At 47.0% G+C, this 19,554-nt stretch overlaps 1 protein-coding gene and 1 long non-coding RNA gene across 3 annotated transcripts in view; one reads left to right on the forward strand and one right to left on the reverse strand.

The window, feature by feature from the left end:
* The window catches only part of TMEM233 (transmembrane protein 233), a 25,021-nt gene extending 13,421 nt beyond the window's left edge, over positions 1 to 11,600 (reverse strand). Inside the window, exon 1 of the mRNA XM_039504480.1 lies at positions 11,241 to 11,600. Within this exon, the coding sequence (XP_039360414.1) occupies positions 11,241 to 11,555 (315 nt within the window). The 5' untranslated portion in view covers positions 11,556 to 11,600. The remainder of the gene's footprint in view (positions 1 to 11,240) is intronic.
* On the forward strand, positions 11,230 to 19,019 carry LOC120385912. Of its 2 annotated transcripts, none has more exons than XR_005589409.1 (4): positions 11,230 to 11,315; positions 14,257 to 14,401; positions 18,185 to 18,315; positions 18,934 to 19,019. It is a non-coding gene; the product is annotated as an uncharacterized LOC120385912 (long non-coding RNA). The 2 variants fall into 2 exon arrangements; XR_005589410.1 differs by having other exon boundaries at positions 18,244 to 18,315.
* The last annotated feature ends 535 nt before the right edge of the window (positions 19,020 to 19,554 follow it).

A 19,554-nucleotide genomic window follows, 5' to 3' on the forward strand; every position in this document is an offset into this window, starting at 1 on the left:
TCAGGCTCAGGATGACAAAGGTCCTCCAGGGTCCCCGGTAGATGGTGGGGGTGGCAGCCATGATGATGATGCTTGCTCCTTCCCCGTCTCTCTTCTTTCGGTCAGCCAGCGTTTCCATCCGTCCGTGCATATTTTCCCCTTGAAGTCTCTTCTTTTATTTTTACATACCCCCAAAGGGAGTGATTGGTGAAATAGCCCATCCCCTCATTACTGTGTCCACCAAAGGCCTAATTTCCGACACTCCAATTTTGGTTCACGGATTTCCAGTCCCACATGTCTTGTTTATCAGCCACGATTTTAGCAGTGCTTGAGTTGTATCACTAAGTCTTTTTGTTTGTCTTTTTGTCTCCTATTTGCACCTTTTCTCATCAACACTGACTGTTACAGGTTATTATGACACTTACCTTGTTTGTGAACAAGAACTGAAATGCAGAGAGCATAAATAGGAAGAGAAATGGATTGTTATTTATAGCCAGCAGCATGAACAAGAGGTGAACCTCTCGGAAATGCCTTCAATGAACCTTGTCAATTTCTGACTTTTTTTCCAGTGTTGATTTTTCAAAGCCAAATTTTGAAGTATTAATTGTGGTGTTCACGGGTAGGAATTCAAGAGGAAGCTTACTGTGCAGGGACTTTGCACATTTAGGTTTTTGTAAAGCACGCCATATTATTAATAATTAACATAATACAAATCCATAGTACTCTGAAAAATATGGCATAATAGTCTGTTTATACACACACGTGTATATATATTATTAATTATATATAATACACATATACGGTGCTATGATTTGGTAGCCACTTATTTAACTATAGCAGCTGCTCTGTAGATAAGGCAGAAAGCCCAATTATGCCCATTTTCCCATTGAAAGCTCAGTGTCCCGTCCCTCCCCGCTGCCCCCTACACACTGTAAAATTCCAAGTAAAAATGCTTTTACTCTTGTGTGTGTTTTGTGGCCAGCAGTCAGTAGTTTTTAACCTAATTTGAGATTATTCCGACAAGTGGTTTTAAAGCAGTAGGACTGAGGGAAAAAATAGGCATCCTTCATAGTTTGAAAATTCTTCTAATTCTTTTTACCATGTCCTAGTTCAAAATGGTTCGCCTGGGAGACTTCAGATGGAGGTTTACTTGAATTCACTGGCAAATTAGGACCTCCGGAATCTAGTCATTTTCCTAAAGATTGTCACATCCAGGAGGATCGTTGTGGAGCTGAGGAATTTACAAAACTCACCTGGCTCAACTACAGTGCCTTAAAGCACCCACCAACGCACATTCCCACCACAGTAAAGTTTCATAAACACATCTCTGATACTAAATCTGACAATTAAGCCCCATACTGACATGTTGTTTTATGTAAAACAAATGTAATGTCATGATCTGGGCCTAAGAAGCACTATTCTGTGCCTACCACCACTTGGGTCACACTTATGACCCATGGCATCTGAGGACCTTTTCCAGAGCCCTATGCAGACAATGGAAAGAGTCTTCAGTGGCCTTTGGATAAGGCCCTCAGTGAAGAGTGGGGAATGATGGTCTGACAGGGAATTTATAAAGCATCTTTTTGCTATAGCCTTCACATAACTGTGAAGGCGGCTGGAGCTGGGGTAACCACAGGACACATCAGTCTTTGTGGTCAGTGATGAGATGAGTCAATGACTCTTAGAGGATCAAATGTCTCGGTGTCTGTTTTCTTTTTTTTTGAAGATGGTGCTGGTGGCAACAGTTAAGGTTGGGTGACTTATGGGCCATTTACCAGTTTCAAAAGTCTGCATTTCTTTTATTTTTCCGTTCCTCCCATTCTTTTTCTTTTTAAATAATTTTTACCTTCAGTGTATTCATATGTACTCAGTCTTAATTCAGATTGAACTTGGCTGTCAATGTGACGGTGTCAGAAAACATTTCCGTGACCAAACCACAACACCTTTCCTAGGTAGCTTGTCTACTGTTCCATACAAAGGCTCTCAGGCCACTGAAGTGCAATTAGAATTGGGGGGATACCAAATGTTACTGCATTGCCTTTGTTCCCCAAGGACCTGATGTTTAATCTTGGATCGATTCAGCAGCAGTCAGCAGTCAGCATTAGAAACAGAGCAACATAATTAGGGGCTATCATCTGCCAGACACCGTATATGCTCTGTTTATTAGTGAACAGGCCAAGCTTTATGGGCCAAATTCATTGGTGATGTAACGTCTCTGAACTCAGAGGAATTCAACGAGGGACGAAGGGGAGGAGGAGGAATTTGACCTTATGGACCAGATTATGGTTGGCCTTGTGTAGGTGTGCCAGGATTAGTGAGAGTGTAAAGAAAACCGCTGGGTGGGCACGGGATTTTCCAAGTGGGAAATTCTGCAAGATCATTTTCTCTTTTTCATTCCATGGTCTGCAAAATGAAATTATAACATTTTTCTCACGTTGGTCAATCAAAACATTTTGTCCCGACTGGACATTTAAAAAAAATATAAAATACAATAAATTTTGAAACAAAAAGTCAGTTCTAAACAAAAAGTCAAAGCATTCTTCTCCCGAAACGTCAAACCGGATCCTGGCAACATTAGTTGGATGTTGTGTTGGGTTTTTTTAAACGAAACTTCATCTAAATCACCAAGCTCCCAGGAAACGTTTCACTTCGATGAACTGACATTTTCCAGCAGAGATATATGCAATCGTAACATTTCCAAACAGCTCTTCTAAGGAGCCTCCCTCCTTGTATCTAGGTGCACGGGGCAGACACCATTCAGGCTTTTATGCACCCTTAATGCTGGATCCCATCACCCTTACTCACATCAAACAGTACATTCATTACTGAGTAGTCCTCTGATTTCTATGGGTGGCAGAACTGAGCCCATAAAGACCAAATGGGGTGCTGACCCTAAGCCCTTTGCACTACCCAGCAGTGGGAAAAGTTGCACCTAGTCCTCTCAAGGGGTGTAGTAGTGATTCTGCTCCTCCCCACAACCTGGGCACTAGTCATTTCTCTCTCCCTCAGGCACAAAATATCTGGGAGTTCCCACTGGACGTGTGGCGTCTTCAGTGCCTTCCAGTGCAGACTGCAGCTTAAAGCCACAATTTAGTCCTGTGAGTTCACATCTTCCCTGTGTACGGGGCTCTGGATGGCAGCCTCAGAAGCCCATGTAGAAAATGTTCACAGTTTACTCAGCAAGAGTGGATTGATTTTTCCAACCGCTTCAGAAGTTCTCATCTGTTCTAACAATAGTTGGGACTCCCACGCTTCATTCCACAGGAACAAGAGTCAAATCGGATGTATAGAAGTCACTTTGGAAATAGCTGGTGAGAGATGAGCTCTGGCACTCCGGTGACTTGCCTTCAACTAATAGAAACCAGCCCAACTGATCATTCTGGCAGAAAAGCAGCAATATGTCCTGAGACTCGGCTATTGTGCCCAAGTGGGGAAATGGCCAGTCTAGCTGTCTTTAAACTAGCAGAGGGATATCCTGTTTGGTGCTTCACTGAGAGGTCTCTCTATTATTATGTCATGTTGGTCAAAATCTTGCTTGTCTACTCAAGCAGTTATTCCAATGACTTTACCAGGACTATCTGCATGAGCAGAGCAGAGTTTGGCTTGCTATGCTATTAGAAGGATGGCAGGGGAGACAAGGAGATGGTAAAGTGAAACAAGGAACTAACTTTGTCATTTTTTTATGTTATTAAAAGAAATCTCAGGTTTTCTCAAATTACACTCTTGAGGCTAAATTAAAAGTGGCTTATATGGAAGGGAAGATCCTGGGGTTGGAACAAAGGACTGGGAGTTGGGGTTGCTGGGCATTATTTTGGTCTCTGCCAATGACTTTGAGAATGCCCTTGGGTAAGTCACTGAATGTCTTGTATCCACCTGCAACATGAGTCTAATAATGTTTACTTACTTACCTCACAAAGGTGAAGCTTAATGTCTTAGTGTTTTTAAAGTGCTCTGAGATCCTCATATGGAAGATGCTAAAGAAGTACAAATCCCTATTAAAACATAATGGTTATTATTATTAAAGTTGCCAGGTTGGATTTTCTTAGCTGCTTCCAAGAAACGCCCTGATTCCTAAGGGGAAAATAAAAACTTCATCCTACCCTTAGAGTGGTTTGTTACTTCTAGCATAATTATTCCCTGTTGAACCCATGATGCAGGCTGAAGTGAAGCTTTTGGCAAGGCAGGGAGCTACAAGTCACAGCTCTATGGAACTATTCTAATGTATTTCGGAAGCATGAAGGAGAGCTTCAAGGTGACCTGCGTGGGCACCGGATGGATAAATAATTCACACTGCATACAGTATTTAAATAAGTCATGCGATTTGAATAATGTTATTTTAATAAAAAATCTATGGGTGAGGAGGAGGCAATTAGCACGAAGGGGCAAGCACCAGATTTACGAGACCGGCAGGAGAGAGGCTCCTTTGTCCGGAGGCTTCTATTACACAGCATTAAGTAGATATTATTCAAGGATAAAACGGATATATGAGAGGGACAAATCTAAAGCCCAAAGAAATCAATGTGAATCTTTCCACTGACTTCAAAGGGCTTTGGATCAGGCCCTTGGTTCTCCACCCCAGGACACCTTCAGCTGTTATAGATCTAAACCGACCCAACCCCAATCTTATTTCTAGGGCTAACCACTATGTCTAGGGTAATATGTCTATCTGTGTTTAACCTCTTAGTCTTTATCTAGTTTCAATAGCAAATCACAGCCACTTTCAGTCTAATTCCTTATGAAATCTCTCAAATTCCTCCTCTCTTGTTCGTTTTGAAGTCATAAACCAATTAGAGGCCTGGTCCTGCAAACCCTTGTTTATTTCAGCAGCCCCACTGCCGTCAGCAGCTCTGTTCATGTGAGTCAGGACTACTCACTCATTTATACATCTACGAGTTCCTCTGTTCCCTAATTAGCCATCCTGCACTCATGGGCGTAGAAGTTAGCAGGATTGGGCCCTAAGGTTTTAATTCATTTTAAGTTGCTTACTCTGTTAAGCATTTCCACAGTACAGTGCTTGCTCATAATTCCTTAGGCTGAAATCTGACTGTTCATTGCAAAGCAAAACGAACCGGAGAACCCTCGGCATTTTACAGATGGCAAATACCTTAGAAGTCAGCCTCCCTGCTACACTTATGAATCTTAACAGCCTCAGCTGACTTGCCTGAAGACAGTCTGTGCTCCCTGGCAGAGCCCTTCGCCGGCTTTGCAGGGAAGGGAGGCTCCCTGTGCTCTCCTGCTCAGACTGACTCTGGCTGAGAGGCCGTGAGCAAGACATACTTGCCCAATGCTACCAAACCATCAACAAATGGGCAGAGAGGGAGCAGAAAGGGCCAGGGAGTGAGAGGCTTCATCTCCCTTCCATCCTGTCCCGTATTAGCAAGCTGGGCACACAGGGATGAGTAAGCCACGCTACACCCCAGGGTGCTGGTACAGCCCCCCTCCACCCTTTCACGTCGGTGTTTACAGGGATGGTGGGTATAGCTAACAGCAGCGGCAGAGGTGCTTCAGTACAGCTGCCAAGCATTGTTAGTTAGTTATTTAAATTCAAGTAACAACCCCGCCCATGCCTGCCTCTACAAGGCTTTAGGCACCCTAGTGCATAACTAGCTATTGGCTACTTTTTAAACAAAATGTCCTTTGGATGTTCCCAAATAAACCTTCTAAAGGGGGTAACATAACATCCGAGGAAATGCTAGCGCACGTGCCTCACGCCGCTGACCAGAACAAACGCCTCTAACAGCGCGTTAAAAACACGGAGTGGGGAAGGACCTGCTTCAGAGAGCAAGTTCCATCGTGTTGCTTCCACACTCCCACCACTTCTTCTGTGGACCTCGTGCAATGCCTCTGCTCAAGAAAAGTAACGTACAAGCAGACAAGAGCCAGCCAGCTGCAGCAATGCTGGACTTGGAGTCCAATAAGTTGCCATTATGAGTCTCATGCCTTGAGTTCTGGAGTCTGTGGGTCAGCTGCCCACCCTGTTTGAAGGATTCATCCTGTCCAATCAATAACAGCCACCCCGCACAGAGAGCCACGGCAACTTGAAGTCTTTAATTCATGACCTGAGGACTCCAATAACTCAGCCAGCAGTCAGGGGTCTAGTACAGGAATGGGTGGGTGAGGTTCTGAGGCCTGCAATGTGCAGGAGGTCAGATTAGAGCAGTGGTTCCCAAACTTTGTTCCGCCGCTTGTGCAGGGAAAGCCCCTGGCGGGCCGGGTTGTTTACCTGCCGCGTCCGCAGGTTCAGCCGATTGCAGCTCCCAGTGGCCACGTTCGCTGCTCCAGGCCAATGGGAGCTGCTGGCCGAACCTGCGGACGCGGCAGGTAAACAACCTGGCCCGGCCCACCAGGGGCTTTCCCTGGACAAGCGGCGGAACAAGTTTGGGAACCACTGGACTAGAGGATCATGGTGGTCCTCTCTGACCTTAAAGTCTACGAGTTGATGAGAAGTAGCTCTTGAGATGCCACTGCAAATCTAAAACCACCTGTTGCCTCGCTGGCCACTAAAATAAAAGAGCTGAAGAGGAGTTGCCAGCAATGGACAACGAGGGTTAACATAAAGGGCCCAACCTTGGTCCCGCTGAAGCCAACAGGCAGCTCACCATTGACTGCAGCGGAAGCAGAACCAGGCACAAAATTAGCACTGGCACCTGGACCAGGTGATCGCTAAAGGAAGAGGCACAGAATCTGATCCAAGCTCGATGAAATCAATGGGCTCTGCATCAGGCGTAAAGAGAAGAGCGAGGTAGAAAGTCGAGGAAGATACTGGAGAATAATTATAATTGTACTTTCCACTTCTGCGGAATCTTTCATCCAAGGAGCTCACCGATTAATCAAAAACCCAACACCCCTATGAGGCTGGTAAGGGATACATAGAAATCACTTCATCCAGCATTATAAAACAGCTGAATGTGGGGTGGAACACATCAATGGTTTAACACTGCACAGCAACACGACACGATAGCTTAAAGCACAAGAGAAAGAAGAATACAATATACAATTGGAATTGCCAAAGAATACAGTTGGGGAGAATGTAATCGCCCAAGTATGAAGTTTGGCCCAGACATTGGAGTAAACACTTCTACTCTTGCAAAAAAATGCCAAGCAATTTTAATGACCTCGAGTGACCAGGATCTCAGTTTTACAGCTTATCCAAAAGACAGCACCTCCAGCATTATAGTGCCACATCATCATCCTGTTGGACTCACTGATCTCGTGTAGCAATGAGTTCTACGAAGGAGGCAAGGAATAAGGAGGAGAGAAAAATAACTAGGATGGGTGGAAAGGTCCATTCAGAAATACTCAAGGAAATAAGATGTAAAATGGATAAGGCTGGAGCCCCCCAGTGGTGGTGGTGGTGGTGGGAGGTCAGCAAAAGCAAGGGAAAAAATAGAACAGGAACCCATTACAATACATGAATTGTGTAGAGGATAACCTGCGAGACAGCAGAAGATAGAAAATAAATCTGTCATTTAATCCTGCTGGTGGGTTAGATGATACCTTTGGTGTGAACAGTTGTCAGCATATCAGAAGCATGTTGGAAGGACATGACAAACAGATACGGGGCACAGTCCTGCTCCCCTTGACGTTTGTGGGAGTTTTGCTATTGGTTTTAATGGGATCAGGATCAGGCCCATTGTGGGTTCTGAAAGCGAGTATACATTTTATATATCTCCTACTGTAACTGCTCTGAAGTCTTTTCTGAGGGAGCACGCTATTTGGTTATCTCTGCAGTGTGAACAGAACAGAACACGCTACATGGATATGAATGTAAATCCTCAGAGATTCTGAAAAACGTTTGTGAGATAGGTGGTATCAATACCAGAAGCGGTGACAGTGCAAGCGTAACAGGTTCCAATCCAGAACTTGGTGTCTGGTTGGGTGGGGTGGGTCTGGGAGTTGAAGCTCTATGGGGCTCTGTCAAAAGAAGCTTGGACAGGATAGGTTATCTACAATGTAAAATAGGGGAGATTCTGGCTGGTGGTGACCTGAAAACAAAGGGAGTGGGTGGTTAAAAGTTGCAAGAACCATTCAGCATTCAGGAAGTGCCCTTCCCACAACTGTTTCTATACTTCCCATGTAGAAATTTATTTGAGCCTGCCTACGAAAACCTGCTTGATCTTAAAACTGGGATGTGGGCAAGGGAAGCTCCATACAGAGTGAAGGGTGCTGAGAAGACCACCTTAGGCGTCCATGAGCCACATTCAGCTCCTGGCCGTTACACACTGACTTTAGCGAACTCACAATTTGAGTTTATAGCAAACTGATGTTCATGAACCAGCACGGTGAATTATGGTTATTTTATATTTATATAGTACCCAGAACATCCTCAGACCTAAAGGATGTCACATACCATCAAAGCTAGGTCTTCTGAAATCAAGAAAGAGATTATGTGGTTAGATTGTCAAAAGCAAAGAAAATATCTACCTGGTGAAATAGGACTGTAGCCACTGCCTTTCATCTCTGAAAGACTTGGTAGCCAAGACCACCTTGGAAAATCTACTTTAACTAATTATCAAGTTTAAGAATCAAAATGTGATTTCTGATTAGTTTTAGCTTAGTGTGTTTGGATACACATTGTACACATGTAATCATCTGAGTACATATATACAAAAAGGTTCACATTTTTACTGAGTTTTGCAGCCTCATCGGCGAAAAGATATGCAATATACAAATATTGTCCTCTCAGTTCCATTAAATAAATGAAGATTACTGATCACAGGGATCATATATCTTTTTAGAGATATTAACCAGTCAAGTAATTTTTACCCACGTAGCCTCAAGCTAATGGGGCTTCTTGCATTACTAAGGGACTACTCCTTGTGTGAGTAAGGGTTTTCAAGATCAGCCCTTTGTGTCTCAGTGCGTTAATTTTCGTAGGTTATTGCCAAAGAATTCAAACTATTACTGTTTTGCATATTATTGTAGCAAATAAAATTACTGTCAGGCAATCAGAAAAGCCCATATTTACTGCTAAAAGCCACACACCTATAAAAGTTGGCTGAAGAAAATACACAGCTGTTCCTTTGCCAATTAGAATGCTGCTTTGCAGTGGTCATTGTCACACACAAAGGGTGTGTTAGAATAAACGTCTGCAATGTTGAATTATTTGGTTTAACAGACAAAGTTAATTGGAATAAAACTTTGTGACCAAGATAACAGAACATCGAAGACTTTATTTGATTAATCTTTGCCTCCATGTTTTAGGTCTGATAAATGTTTCAGCTTTCATTTATCTGGCAGGAGAACATGAGGTTGTGACACTGATTTATGCCATTGACATTATTATCTCCTTGATGGTTTTGGCTCAGTAAGGTCCTTAAACACATGCCGAACATTAAAAGCAGCAAACAGTGCCATTGACTCCAATGGGACTAGTGCTCCAAGGTAAACATGCCCAAGTACCTTAGTGAATCAAGACCTGCACTCTTAGTAGGATTGCCAACAAAACAGAAGGAAGAAAATGCTTCAGAATTCAGAACTGCAAATCTCCATCTCCTTTATATCAACTGTGAGCAGCGCCATGAACCAGCTTCAGGCCTTGCTAATATTAGTATCTGGAAACAAACCAGCTGAGTAAAAACTAACCCCAGGCAGGACTGCAAAGATGCTGATAGGACAAGGGGAGCACTTGGAAGAACCTGACTCTCTAGCACAACCCCCACCATCAAGGGCATCTGCCCTCAAATTGTCAAGTCAGGCTGCAGCCCTGGAGTCCTTTTGGCCTCTTTATTGCTACTGGGTGCTCAAAGAGACATGGTGGCAAAGAAAAAAATCACCCACTTCCCCCTGTGACTGGCCCGAAGATGCAGTCCGTCCCTTTAGACACAGTTCAGGCTGCGGAGATTCATGCATTTGACCCCCAAGCTTGTACATTGTGACTCCTATCTAGGAATGAAACCACATACCCCCAAATGTGCCAAGTACCACAAAACACAGGACCCTTCTGCTTATTAACACAGGCGCCCACGAACACATTGCTTTGCGCACTGTCTCCTTGGCTCCCCACTGAATCTAGAGTGCAGTTCAAGGTCTCTGTCCTGACAGTCAAAGTCCTCCATGGGACTGGCCCTAGCCACCAGAGAGATTGCTTCTTCCTCTCCCACCCAGGCCTTCCACAACAGGTACCCTTCCTCCAAAACAACAGAACCGTCAACCAACAGGGGGAAGCTCCTCAGTGCAGGAGACAAAAGCAGTCAAGATCACAGACGGGGTATTTAAGAATACTTTAATGGAAAGGATAGATCGGCTCTGACCCTTTGGTTCTACAGATCAGGAGCATACGGACCGTACTCTATTCTGCAAGAAGGTCGTTGATCCACGAGGTCAAAGAGAGGCATGCAGGTGTGTGCTCTCCTGCTTTACCCCTCTTCAGTTACTCAGCAGTTGTAAAGAGGTAAAGTGTGAGGGGAGGTTTAAGATCAAAGGCTGACTTTGTCCAGAACATTATTGTGGTTTTCCAGTGTTGGGGGGGAAAGGGGCAGAATACATTAAAAAGAAACAAACACCCACCAACCCAAATGCGTTGCCAAGCGTGTAGGTGAATTGACAGGAGGAGGCGTGCTGCTGTGTTTTCCTCTGTATGAGAGAGGGGCTTGAGCAACAAAATTTAGAGGCAAATCGGAGCTCCCCAGAGTTGGAGCTGGCCTTTTACAGCTATGGAGCCAGCTGCAGAGTTTGCATAGGTTTGCTGGGGGAGTCCAGCCCCCTTCCTGTGCAAACTGGAGAAGGGTGAACACTACGTGATAGGGGTTGTTGCATGGATGCTGAAATAGTCACCACTCCAGGCAGAGCAGTGGGAAAGGCCAGAGCCGGGGGAAAGGGGAGTCTCTCTAACAGCCCGGCAGTGCTCCACCTGATGCCCAGATGGGACAAGGGAGGGCTCCGCAGGGAGGACCTGAGCAAACCGAGTCCGGTTGCTGCTGCTGAGCTCATTCAGGAGCCCCTGGCAGGCAGTGGCTGCGGGACAGCCCAGGGCTGGCTCTCTCCGGGCTGGGTTACACCACCGGGGGGGCTGCCTCTGCCAGGGGATCAGCCTCCCAGACTCAAGGGACAATGACATTTGCAAGCAGAGTGACCAGACAGCAAATGTTGAAAGTCGGGACTGGGGATGGGGGGTGGGGGGTAATAGGAGCCTATAGAAGAAAAAGACCCAACAATCGGGACTGTCCCTATAAAATCGGGACACCTGGTCACCCTGTTTGCAAGCTGCCTCCAGGAGGCGGCTGGACAGGGCAGGGCAGGGGCTCTCCCCGGCCACTCACCATGATGGAGAAGACGAAGGCCACGATGTTGATGGGGTACGCGGGGCAGAAGCAGGAGAAGATGCTGAGGGCCAGGTAGTTCTTGGGCCTGGGCTCGGCCTGCGGGGGCTCATGCTGGACGCTGCTCTCGGGGCTGCCGTGCCAAGCCCGCTTGAGGTCCGAGTTGGCGGCGGGCTCAGACATGGGCAGCAGCCGGCGCTGGAGGCAGGGGCGGGAAGAGCTCGACTGAAGGCTCCGCTCTCTGGGCTGGGCGCTCCGCGGGAGGGTCTGAAATCCCAGCGCAAGGCTCAGGGGAGCCGTGACCTCACCCCGCATCTCTCCTCCCCCGCCCCCGGCGGCAGGGAAGGGAGCCAGGACAGCCCGCCCGAGAGACACGCGGCGCGGCGCGGCGCCTCCTGAGCCGGAGCCTCATACTACGCGCCGCGGAGCGGGGCACGGGGCAGGGGCTGCTCCGCCGTGTGGCCCGCGGGCAAGCGGCCGTGGTGGGAGCCTCCGCGACCCCGGCCTCGCTCGCCCTGGGCCAAAGCGGAGTAAACACAGGGACCGGGCAGGACAACGTCGGGAGGGGGGCGAACTTGTGGGGCAGGGCGGAAAATGGGGGAGGCGCGCCGGGCCCCCTGCACGGGGCTGTGGCGACAAAGCCACGATCGTAGCCCGGGGCTTCCGTGCCAGACAAGCTGAAAGCAGCTGAACGCGAGTCACGGAGCCCCCACGCCCCCATGAAACCCTGCCTGAGGCGGCGCATTCCCTCCCCTGCCGGTGTCAGCCGCTTTAAGGAAGCCTAAAATATCAAACGTAGCGAGGGGGGAGCAGCCGGGCAAAGCCTGGAAACCCCTCCGCGCCCAGCAGCCCCTTTGCACCTGCCTTGTCTCCCACGTGGCGAGGAGCCGGAAAGAAACAGGCACTTTGTTAGCAACCTAGGCAGGGCCGGGCGGGGTCAGAGCCGGGGGCTGTCTGGCCAGGGCCTCTGTCCCTAGCCCTGGCCCGCACCAGCTGCTGCAGGGAAAGGTGTAAGACCCGCCCTGGGGGTGGGAGAATCTGCCCCACACACCAAGGTTTAGGCTGAGCTCTAACCCGAGAGGTTGGCTTCTTAAACCCGGAAGGTTTAATTTCCCTAGCACCACTTTATCCCCATCAGTTGTAACAATTTTGGATATTCTTCTTATCCCTATAAACGCCCAATCCCTTCGTGAATCTTTGCCTCTGTACCTTCCGGTGGCCCCAAGTCCCACAATCGAATGCCTTGTGTGGGAAAAGTATTTCCTTTTATCCCCTGTGAAGGGAAGTGAATGGTCCAGAGGAGCCAAAATAGTAACACAAACCCCTTGAATGTACCAGGCCCCCAATATTTGGGTTGGTCTCAGCAAACGGACTATTCCTGGTGATTGCTGTAGCCACCTCTGCATGTGGGATCCATAATAGTTGGCTTTTTAGGTGGAATATTTTATTACTTTCAGAAAGATCATTTATTTTTAATGAATAAAGGTCTGTTTCAAACACGCCCATAAAGCCATAATGGTTTTCAGGCTGATGAGAAGAGACGTGATGAATTTCATCCACGCTCCACTCTGAAGCCAGGCCCCAGCGCTGCAATGTGGTGTTGATAGAGCCTCTACCGCTACAGCACAGTATTCGCCCCCTACTATCCAAACCAATGCATTCTCCAAATCCCTCCCTCGTCCCCCCCGTGTCTCATGCTGGGGTACAAGGAAGGGATGCGGAGAGTAGAGCAGATACCCCCAGCCGGGAGGGTGACGAGGAGGAGAACGGGAGGAAGCCCTCTGCAGCCACATTGTCACAGGAGAGAGTGAGTGGAGCAGAGACCCCCAGCCACAGGTCTCTGGGGAGGCCATCCTGCTGCTGAATGGTTTCTGCCCTCTCAATTATCTGAACTCCCGCTTATCCAAAGAGAATCCACATCCTGCCTGCTATCTGGGTACAGTATCAGAGCACCCCAGTCTTGTACTGTGCTTCACCTCACAACAGCTGGGTGAGGCAGGGAAGCATTATTTCCATTTTACAGATGCAGAATGGAGGCAAAGAGACTCTCACAGGACACCTGGGGCAGAGTAGAGACGTGACTTCAGGGCTCCCAAGTTCCAGGCTATTGACATAGTCACAGGACAATCCTTCCTCTCTCAGGCCCCTGGGTCCACATGGAGCCCCCACAAAGTCAATAGGCCTCCCCACTCAGGTGCAGAAATGAGGCCCGAGTGTTAGTGCTTCATTTGCTCATTAAAATGACAGGAAATAGTGCTAGAGGTGTGATTAGAGCTTTATAAACCACATGTATTTGGTCAGTCCTTGCTAGCCTTCAGCGCAAGCCCCTAGTGCGCCGTACCCTGCCAACCAACAAAGTAGACAAAAAAAGAAGAGTGCACTCCTTTTTACTTCTCTCTGAGGTATGAAGACGACATGACAGGTATTTTATCTACCTATTTTTGGTTTAAAAAAAATCCAGTCTTATGTACCTGATTCTTCGTAGGCGCTTCTCATCGGCAATCCCTTGAGGTCGAGGAGGATCTTCCACAGATTTTATTTTTCATGGGTCCTTTGGTCAGTGGCGGCTCTAGGGATTTGCTGCCCCAAGCACGGCAGGCAGGTTGCCTCCGGCGGTTTGCCTGCAGAGGGTCTGCTGCTCCCGCGGCTTCGGTGGACCTCCCACAGGCGGGAGGTCCGCCAAAGCTGCGGGACCAGCAGACCCTCCGCAGGCATGCCTGCGGGAGATCCACCGAAGCCACAGGACCAGCAGACCCTCTGCAGGCAAGCCGCCGGAGGCAGCCTGCCTGCCGCCCTCGCGGTGCCAGCAGAGCGTCCCCCGCGGCTTGCCGCCCCAAGCATGTGCTTGGCGTGCTGGGTCCTGGAACCGCCCCTGCCTTTGGTGACTGAGGAGTCCGATCCTTGAGCCACAGGCTCGTTGGCAGACATTGCAGGTGGTGTTGGAAGACAGGGTTGGGTCATGATTGCTGCATGACCATTGTCTTTTCTTTCTTTTCTGGCTTTTTTCTGCGACCAGGGCAAGGTGATTTTCCTCAAAAGTCTTTTCCAGTTATCCCTATCCTGGGCTGCTGTCTCCCAGTGTGGTGTCGATGCCACATCTCCTGATGTTTATCCTGAGGGTGTCTTTAAAAGTGTTTCTTTTGGCCTCCCTATTTCCTTTGGTGAGGTGGGGGTACAGCAGTTGTTTTAGTAAGCATACATCAGACATGCACGCACAGTGCCTGCTCCAGCACAGCTGGTGCTGGATAATCAGGGCCTCGACTACATAGGAGGGTCTATAGACAACTGGAGAGCTTTCAGATTGAGAACATACAAGAAATGTACCAAATGAAACCTGATTCTATCTATCTGTCTTTGGATTTTCTACAGTACACAACACTGGGTTATCTTAGGCCCTGATTCTGCAAGTTGTTCCATCTGAGGGGACCCCCTGAGTCCATGCAGAAGAATTTGTAGGCTCAAGAGTTCCAAGAGGTCTCACATGTCAGAAATTGCAACCCTTGAACCAGAGAATGAGGAAAGGGAGGGTAGCCATCGGCCATCAGAGTTAGCTACCCTTGGTCCAGGAAGATAAGGAAATTTGATTTCCTTCTGAAGCTTCTCAAAACATTTATGGTAATAATGATTTGCACCTTTTTTTTTAGTAGATCTCAAAGCAGTTTAAAGTTTGTTACTATCTCCATTTAAAATGACTGGGAAACGGAGGCACAGAGAGACAAAAAGCCAAAGTTTTCAACTGGGGCTTTGACTTTGGGTGCCTTGGTTTTTGCATACACAACTTCAGACACCTCGGGCCAGATTTTTAAAAGTATTTAAGAGCCTAAAGGTACAGATAGGCACCCAATGGGATTTTCAGAAGTGCCTAGGCACTCACTAGGTGTCTGTCTGGATCTTAAGCCACGTAAATACCTTTAAAAATCTGTCCTTTGGGCCAGATTTGAGCATCTGCAGCTCCCATTTACTTCAGTTGGAGTTTTGGTTCAACACCTCTGAAAATCAGGTTGTAACAGGGGCAGCTCACGGGCAGACCACCCCCACTTGCTAGGATGCAATGTTGCAGGCGTTCTTCCAGTGTAACGCCCCCTACTGTTCTGGGTCTACAGCAGACCACAGCTTATGTGGCCCTACTCTCCAGCCAGGTCAGCTTTCAAGTTCAGTCCCTTTGGGGGTAACAGAAAAGTCCCAACAGAGGAACCCCCTGAAATGTAATGGCCTTTATGCTCAGCCTTCATCTTCCTTCATCAGTCTTTGCCTCTTTTATCCTGGGGATTTTGTTACTCCTCTTGCTGGGGGAGGGGAAGGGGACCCTGTGTTAGGCATTAAGGATTGCTCCTTACACTTGTTGCCTGATTTTAGGGGCATAAATATGATTGTTTCTACACTAGCCTTGCCAATTAATCTGATCAGAAGCTAACAAGGTTCTCGTCCCAGCATCAGGCTACACAGAGTTTTGCAAGGACCCTCGGTTTGTATGACCAGGACACTCATGCTCAGAGCAAAAATACAGCCTTTAAGACTGTTATTGAGATAAATGGACTAGTAATCAAATGGAAAAAGTAACCAATCAGAATGACAAAGGAAATAATACTGTTAGAGGCATAAGTGCCAACTCCGTGGGTGCTCTGGGGCTGGAGCACCCACAGAAAAAAATTGGTGGGTGCTCAGCACCCACCGGCAGCTCCCCGTGGCTCTGCCCCACCCCCCAGCTCTAGTTCACCTCCACCTCCGTCTCCTCCGCGAGTGTTCTGCCACGTCCTGCTTCTCCCTCCCAGTGCTTGCACCGCAAAACAGCTGATTCGCGGGGCAGGGAGGGAGGGGGAGGGGGAACGTGGTGCGCTGGGGGAAGAGGTGGGGCCGGGGCGGGGATTTGGGGAAGGGATCCAATAGGGGCAGGAAGGGGGCAGAGTTAGGGCGGGGACTTTGGGGATGGGGTTGGAATGGGGGCGGGGTCAGGGGTGGGGATGGGATGGAGTCAGGATGGGGTCGGGGCAGGGAAAGGTGCCAGGGGGTGCGGGCACCTACTGGCGCCAGAGAAAGTTGGTGCCTGTGGTTAGAGGTACATGTGGTATTGTTTACTATAAAGCTTCCCAGATTAACATACTCACACCCTTGCTTGGTAACTTGGTGGTGAGAGCCAAAGGATCAGCCTCGCCTCTGCCATCCCAAAGAGTCCGATGGTCCAGGTTCATCCACGCTCGAGGGGGAGATGAAGAGTTTAGGAGCAGTGAGGGAGCTAGAAAGCTATAGAAAGACCCAAGATAAACTAATTAAAAACCTGACTAAAAAAACTAACTAAACATGGGGGTTTGCTCCTCGCAGAGAGCCTGAGCACTCTGTGCCCACCCTCCATGTCCAGACTTAATGTTCTCACCCCCATAAGATGAGGGAACACTTATTTTATAGGCTGGCGTGTTCATAATTATTAATGACAATTAGCTCATCCTCACATCGGTTATTCCTAGCCTGAACCGGTTTGGTGGTGGTGATTTCCATGTTCTTTGTGGTGTGCCTGTTAAGTTAAGTTTCTGGAGGGCAATCAGTCGGCCACTTATCTATGCCAAAGGTCACAAATATAATTAGGCTAACTTGCTTTAGCTCATCTTACAGGATGTGGCCTGTAGGTTCCCTGTGTTACTGCCAAAATACTCTAGTACAAATCCATAAATCTATTATAATAAAACAAACAAGGAACCTGTAAGAAAGGGTATAATACACAAGCAAGAAGGCTAGCGCTATGGGCTACACAATCTGCCGTGGCATCCATGGGCTGCTCTTACCTTTCCCTGTTTGCCAGGGTCTCTCATAGGGCTGCAGACTCTACCACTCCCACCCTGGGCCTTCTGTCTCCTGGGGCGGCTTCTTCTCAGTCAGCCACTGAGGCACTTCCTCAAGGCTCTCTGGCAGCCTCCTGACTCCAGAGTCTTCCCCTGCTTTGCCTCAAGCCTGTCTTTGTGTAAGGCCTGCCCCCTCCCCCCTCTTTTCTCAGGTGGGCCTTATAGTAATTTGGGCCTGACCTCCCCCACCCAGGGGTAACCCTAATTAGGCCCTCAGGCTCCTGTTAACCCTTTATATGCCAGTGTGAGGCATATACCCCATCACAAGGTCCTACAGCGAGCCAGTTCAGAGCATCATGAACAGAACCAACAACCCTAACTTCCAGCCCTCTGCTCAACCTCCAGTGTCCCCCATGTGAATGGAGGAAAGAAAGTCTAAGAAATAATTTTCTGGGTTGAGAAACTTGGTTTGATTTGGGGATGAGAAGCTATGCAAACTTTATCACCACAGGACAGGTCTGCTATAATGGCCTATTTAGAAAAAGGATTGTATGAAAGGCCTACCCCAGCATTCCTTCGTGCACCTAAAATTCCTGTTGCAGTCAGTGCATTCATAGATTCATAGGCCAGAAGGGACCATTGTGATATTCTAGTCTGATCTCCTAACACAGGCAATAGAACTTTCCCAAAATAATTCCTAGAGCATAATTTTTAGAAAAACCACCAAACAATTTCAAAATTGTCAGTGACAGAGAATCCACCATGACCCTGGTAAATTGTTCCAGTGGTTAATGACTCTCACTGTTAAAAATAACAGGAGTACTTGTGGCACCATAGAGACTAACAAATTTATTTCAGCATAAGTTTTTCCTGAAGCTTATGCTGAAATAAATTTGTTAGTCTCTAAGGTGCCACAAGTACTCCTGTTCTTTCTGCAGATACAGACTAACACGGCTGCTGCTCTGAAATCTGTTAAAAATGTACACCTTATTTCCAGTCTGAATTTGTCAAGCTTCAACTCCCAGCCATTGCATTGTGTTGTACCTTTCTCTCCTAGAGCCCATTATTAAATATTTGTTCCCCATGTAGGTCTGAAATCAAGTCACCCATTAACCTTCTCTTTGGCAAGATAAATAGATTGAGCTCCTTGAGTCTCTCTCTACAATGCAGGTTTTCCAATCCTTTAATCATTCTTGTGGCTCTTCTCTGAACCCTCTCCAATTTATCAGCATCCTTCAATTGTGGAATCAAGAACTGAACACAGGATTCCAGTAGCAGTCTCCCCAGTGCCAAATCCAGAGGTAAAATAACCTACACATAGAAACAAGAAAAAAAGGTCAGACCAAAGGTCCATCTCCATCCATCCCAGTATCAGTGGCCAATGCCAGGTGCATGCAGGTGCCAGCCCCTGAGGAGTGAAGCAATGATGCAATGATGCTCTGATCTCCATCATCATCATCATCCTCTCTCCATCAACAGAGGACCCACCATTCTTTCTTCCCTGGCTAATAGCCATTGGACTTAGCCACCACCATTATTTTTCCAGTCCTTTTTTTTATTTATTGTCCCAGCCAGTCCCTCCAACCTCCTCCTCCTCAGGTGTTCAAGTCACAAGTGTGCGCTGCGTGAAGAGAAGAGAACTTTTTTTTTTTTAAGTTTCTGTTTTAAACCTGCTGCCTATTATTTGGTGACCCCTAGTTCTTGTCTTGTATGTAAATAACTAAAATAATTTTTCTATCTACTTTCTCATCATCACTCATTTTTTATTTATATATCATGTCCCCCCTTAGTCTTCTCTTTTCCAAACTGAAGAGTCCTAGCCTCTTTAATCTTTCCTCATATGGGAGGAACCTCTCTGCTCCTACTTAATATTTCTCTGTTTATGCATCCAAATATTTCATTAGCCCTTTTGTCCACAGCGTCATACTGGGAGCTCGTGTTCAGCTAACTATCCTCCATGCCCCTCCAAGTATTTTTCAGAGGCACTGCTTCCTAGGATCAAGTTCCCCATCGTGTAAGTATAGCCTACGTTCTTTGTTCCTAGATGTATACACTTCCATTTAGCCATATTGAACTGCATATTGTTTGCTTGAACCTAGCTTACCACGCGATCCATATTGTTCTGTATCAGTGCCCTGTCCTCTTTATTATTTATCACTCCATCAGTTTTTGTGTCATCCGCAAACTTTATCAATGATTTTATGTTTTCTTTCAGGTCATTGATAAAAATGTTAAATAGCCAGACCCCACTAGAAACATACCTGTTTGATAATTCCCCATTTACAATTCATTTCAAAACCTGTCAGTTAGCCAGTTTTTAATCCATTTAGTGTGTGCCATGTTAATTTTATATCTCTATATTTTTTAATCAAAATGTCATGCGGTACCAACTCAAATGCCTTACAAAGGTCTAAGTATATTACATCAACACTCTAACCTTTATCAACTAAACTTGTAATCATATAAAAATAGATCCTGTCAAACTAACTTGATCTATTTCCCATAAACCCATATTGATTGGCATTTATTATATTACCCCC

The sequence above is a fragment of the Mauremys reevesii genome, linkage group 18 (genome assembly GCF_016161935.1).
Source record: "Mauremys reevesii isolate NIE-2019 linkage group 18, ASM1616193v1, whole genome shotgun sequence".
Classification (NCBI taxonomy): Eukaryota; Metazoa; Chordata; order Testudines; family Geoemydidae; genus Mauremys; species Mauremys reevesii.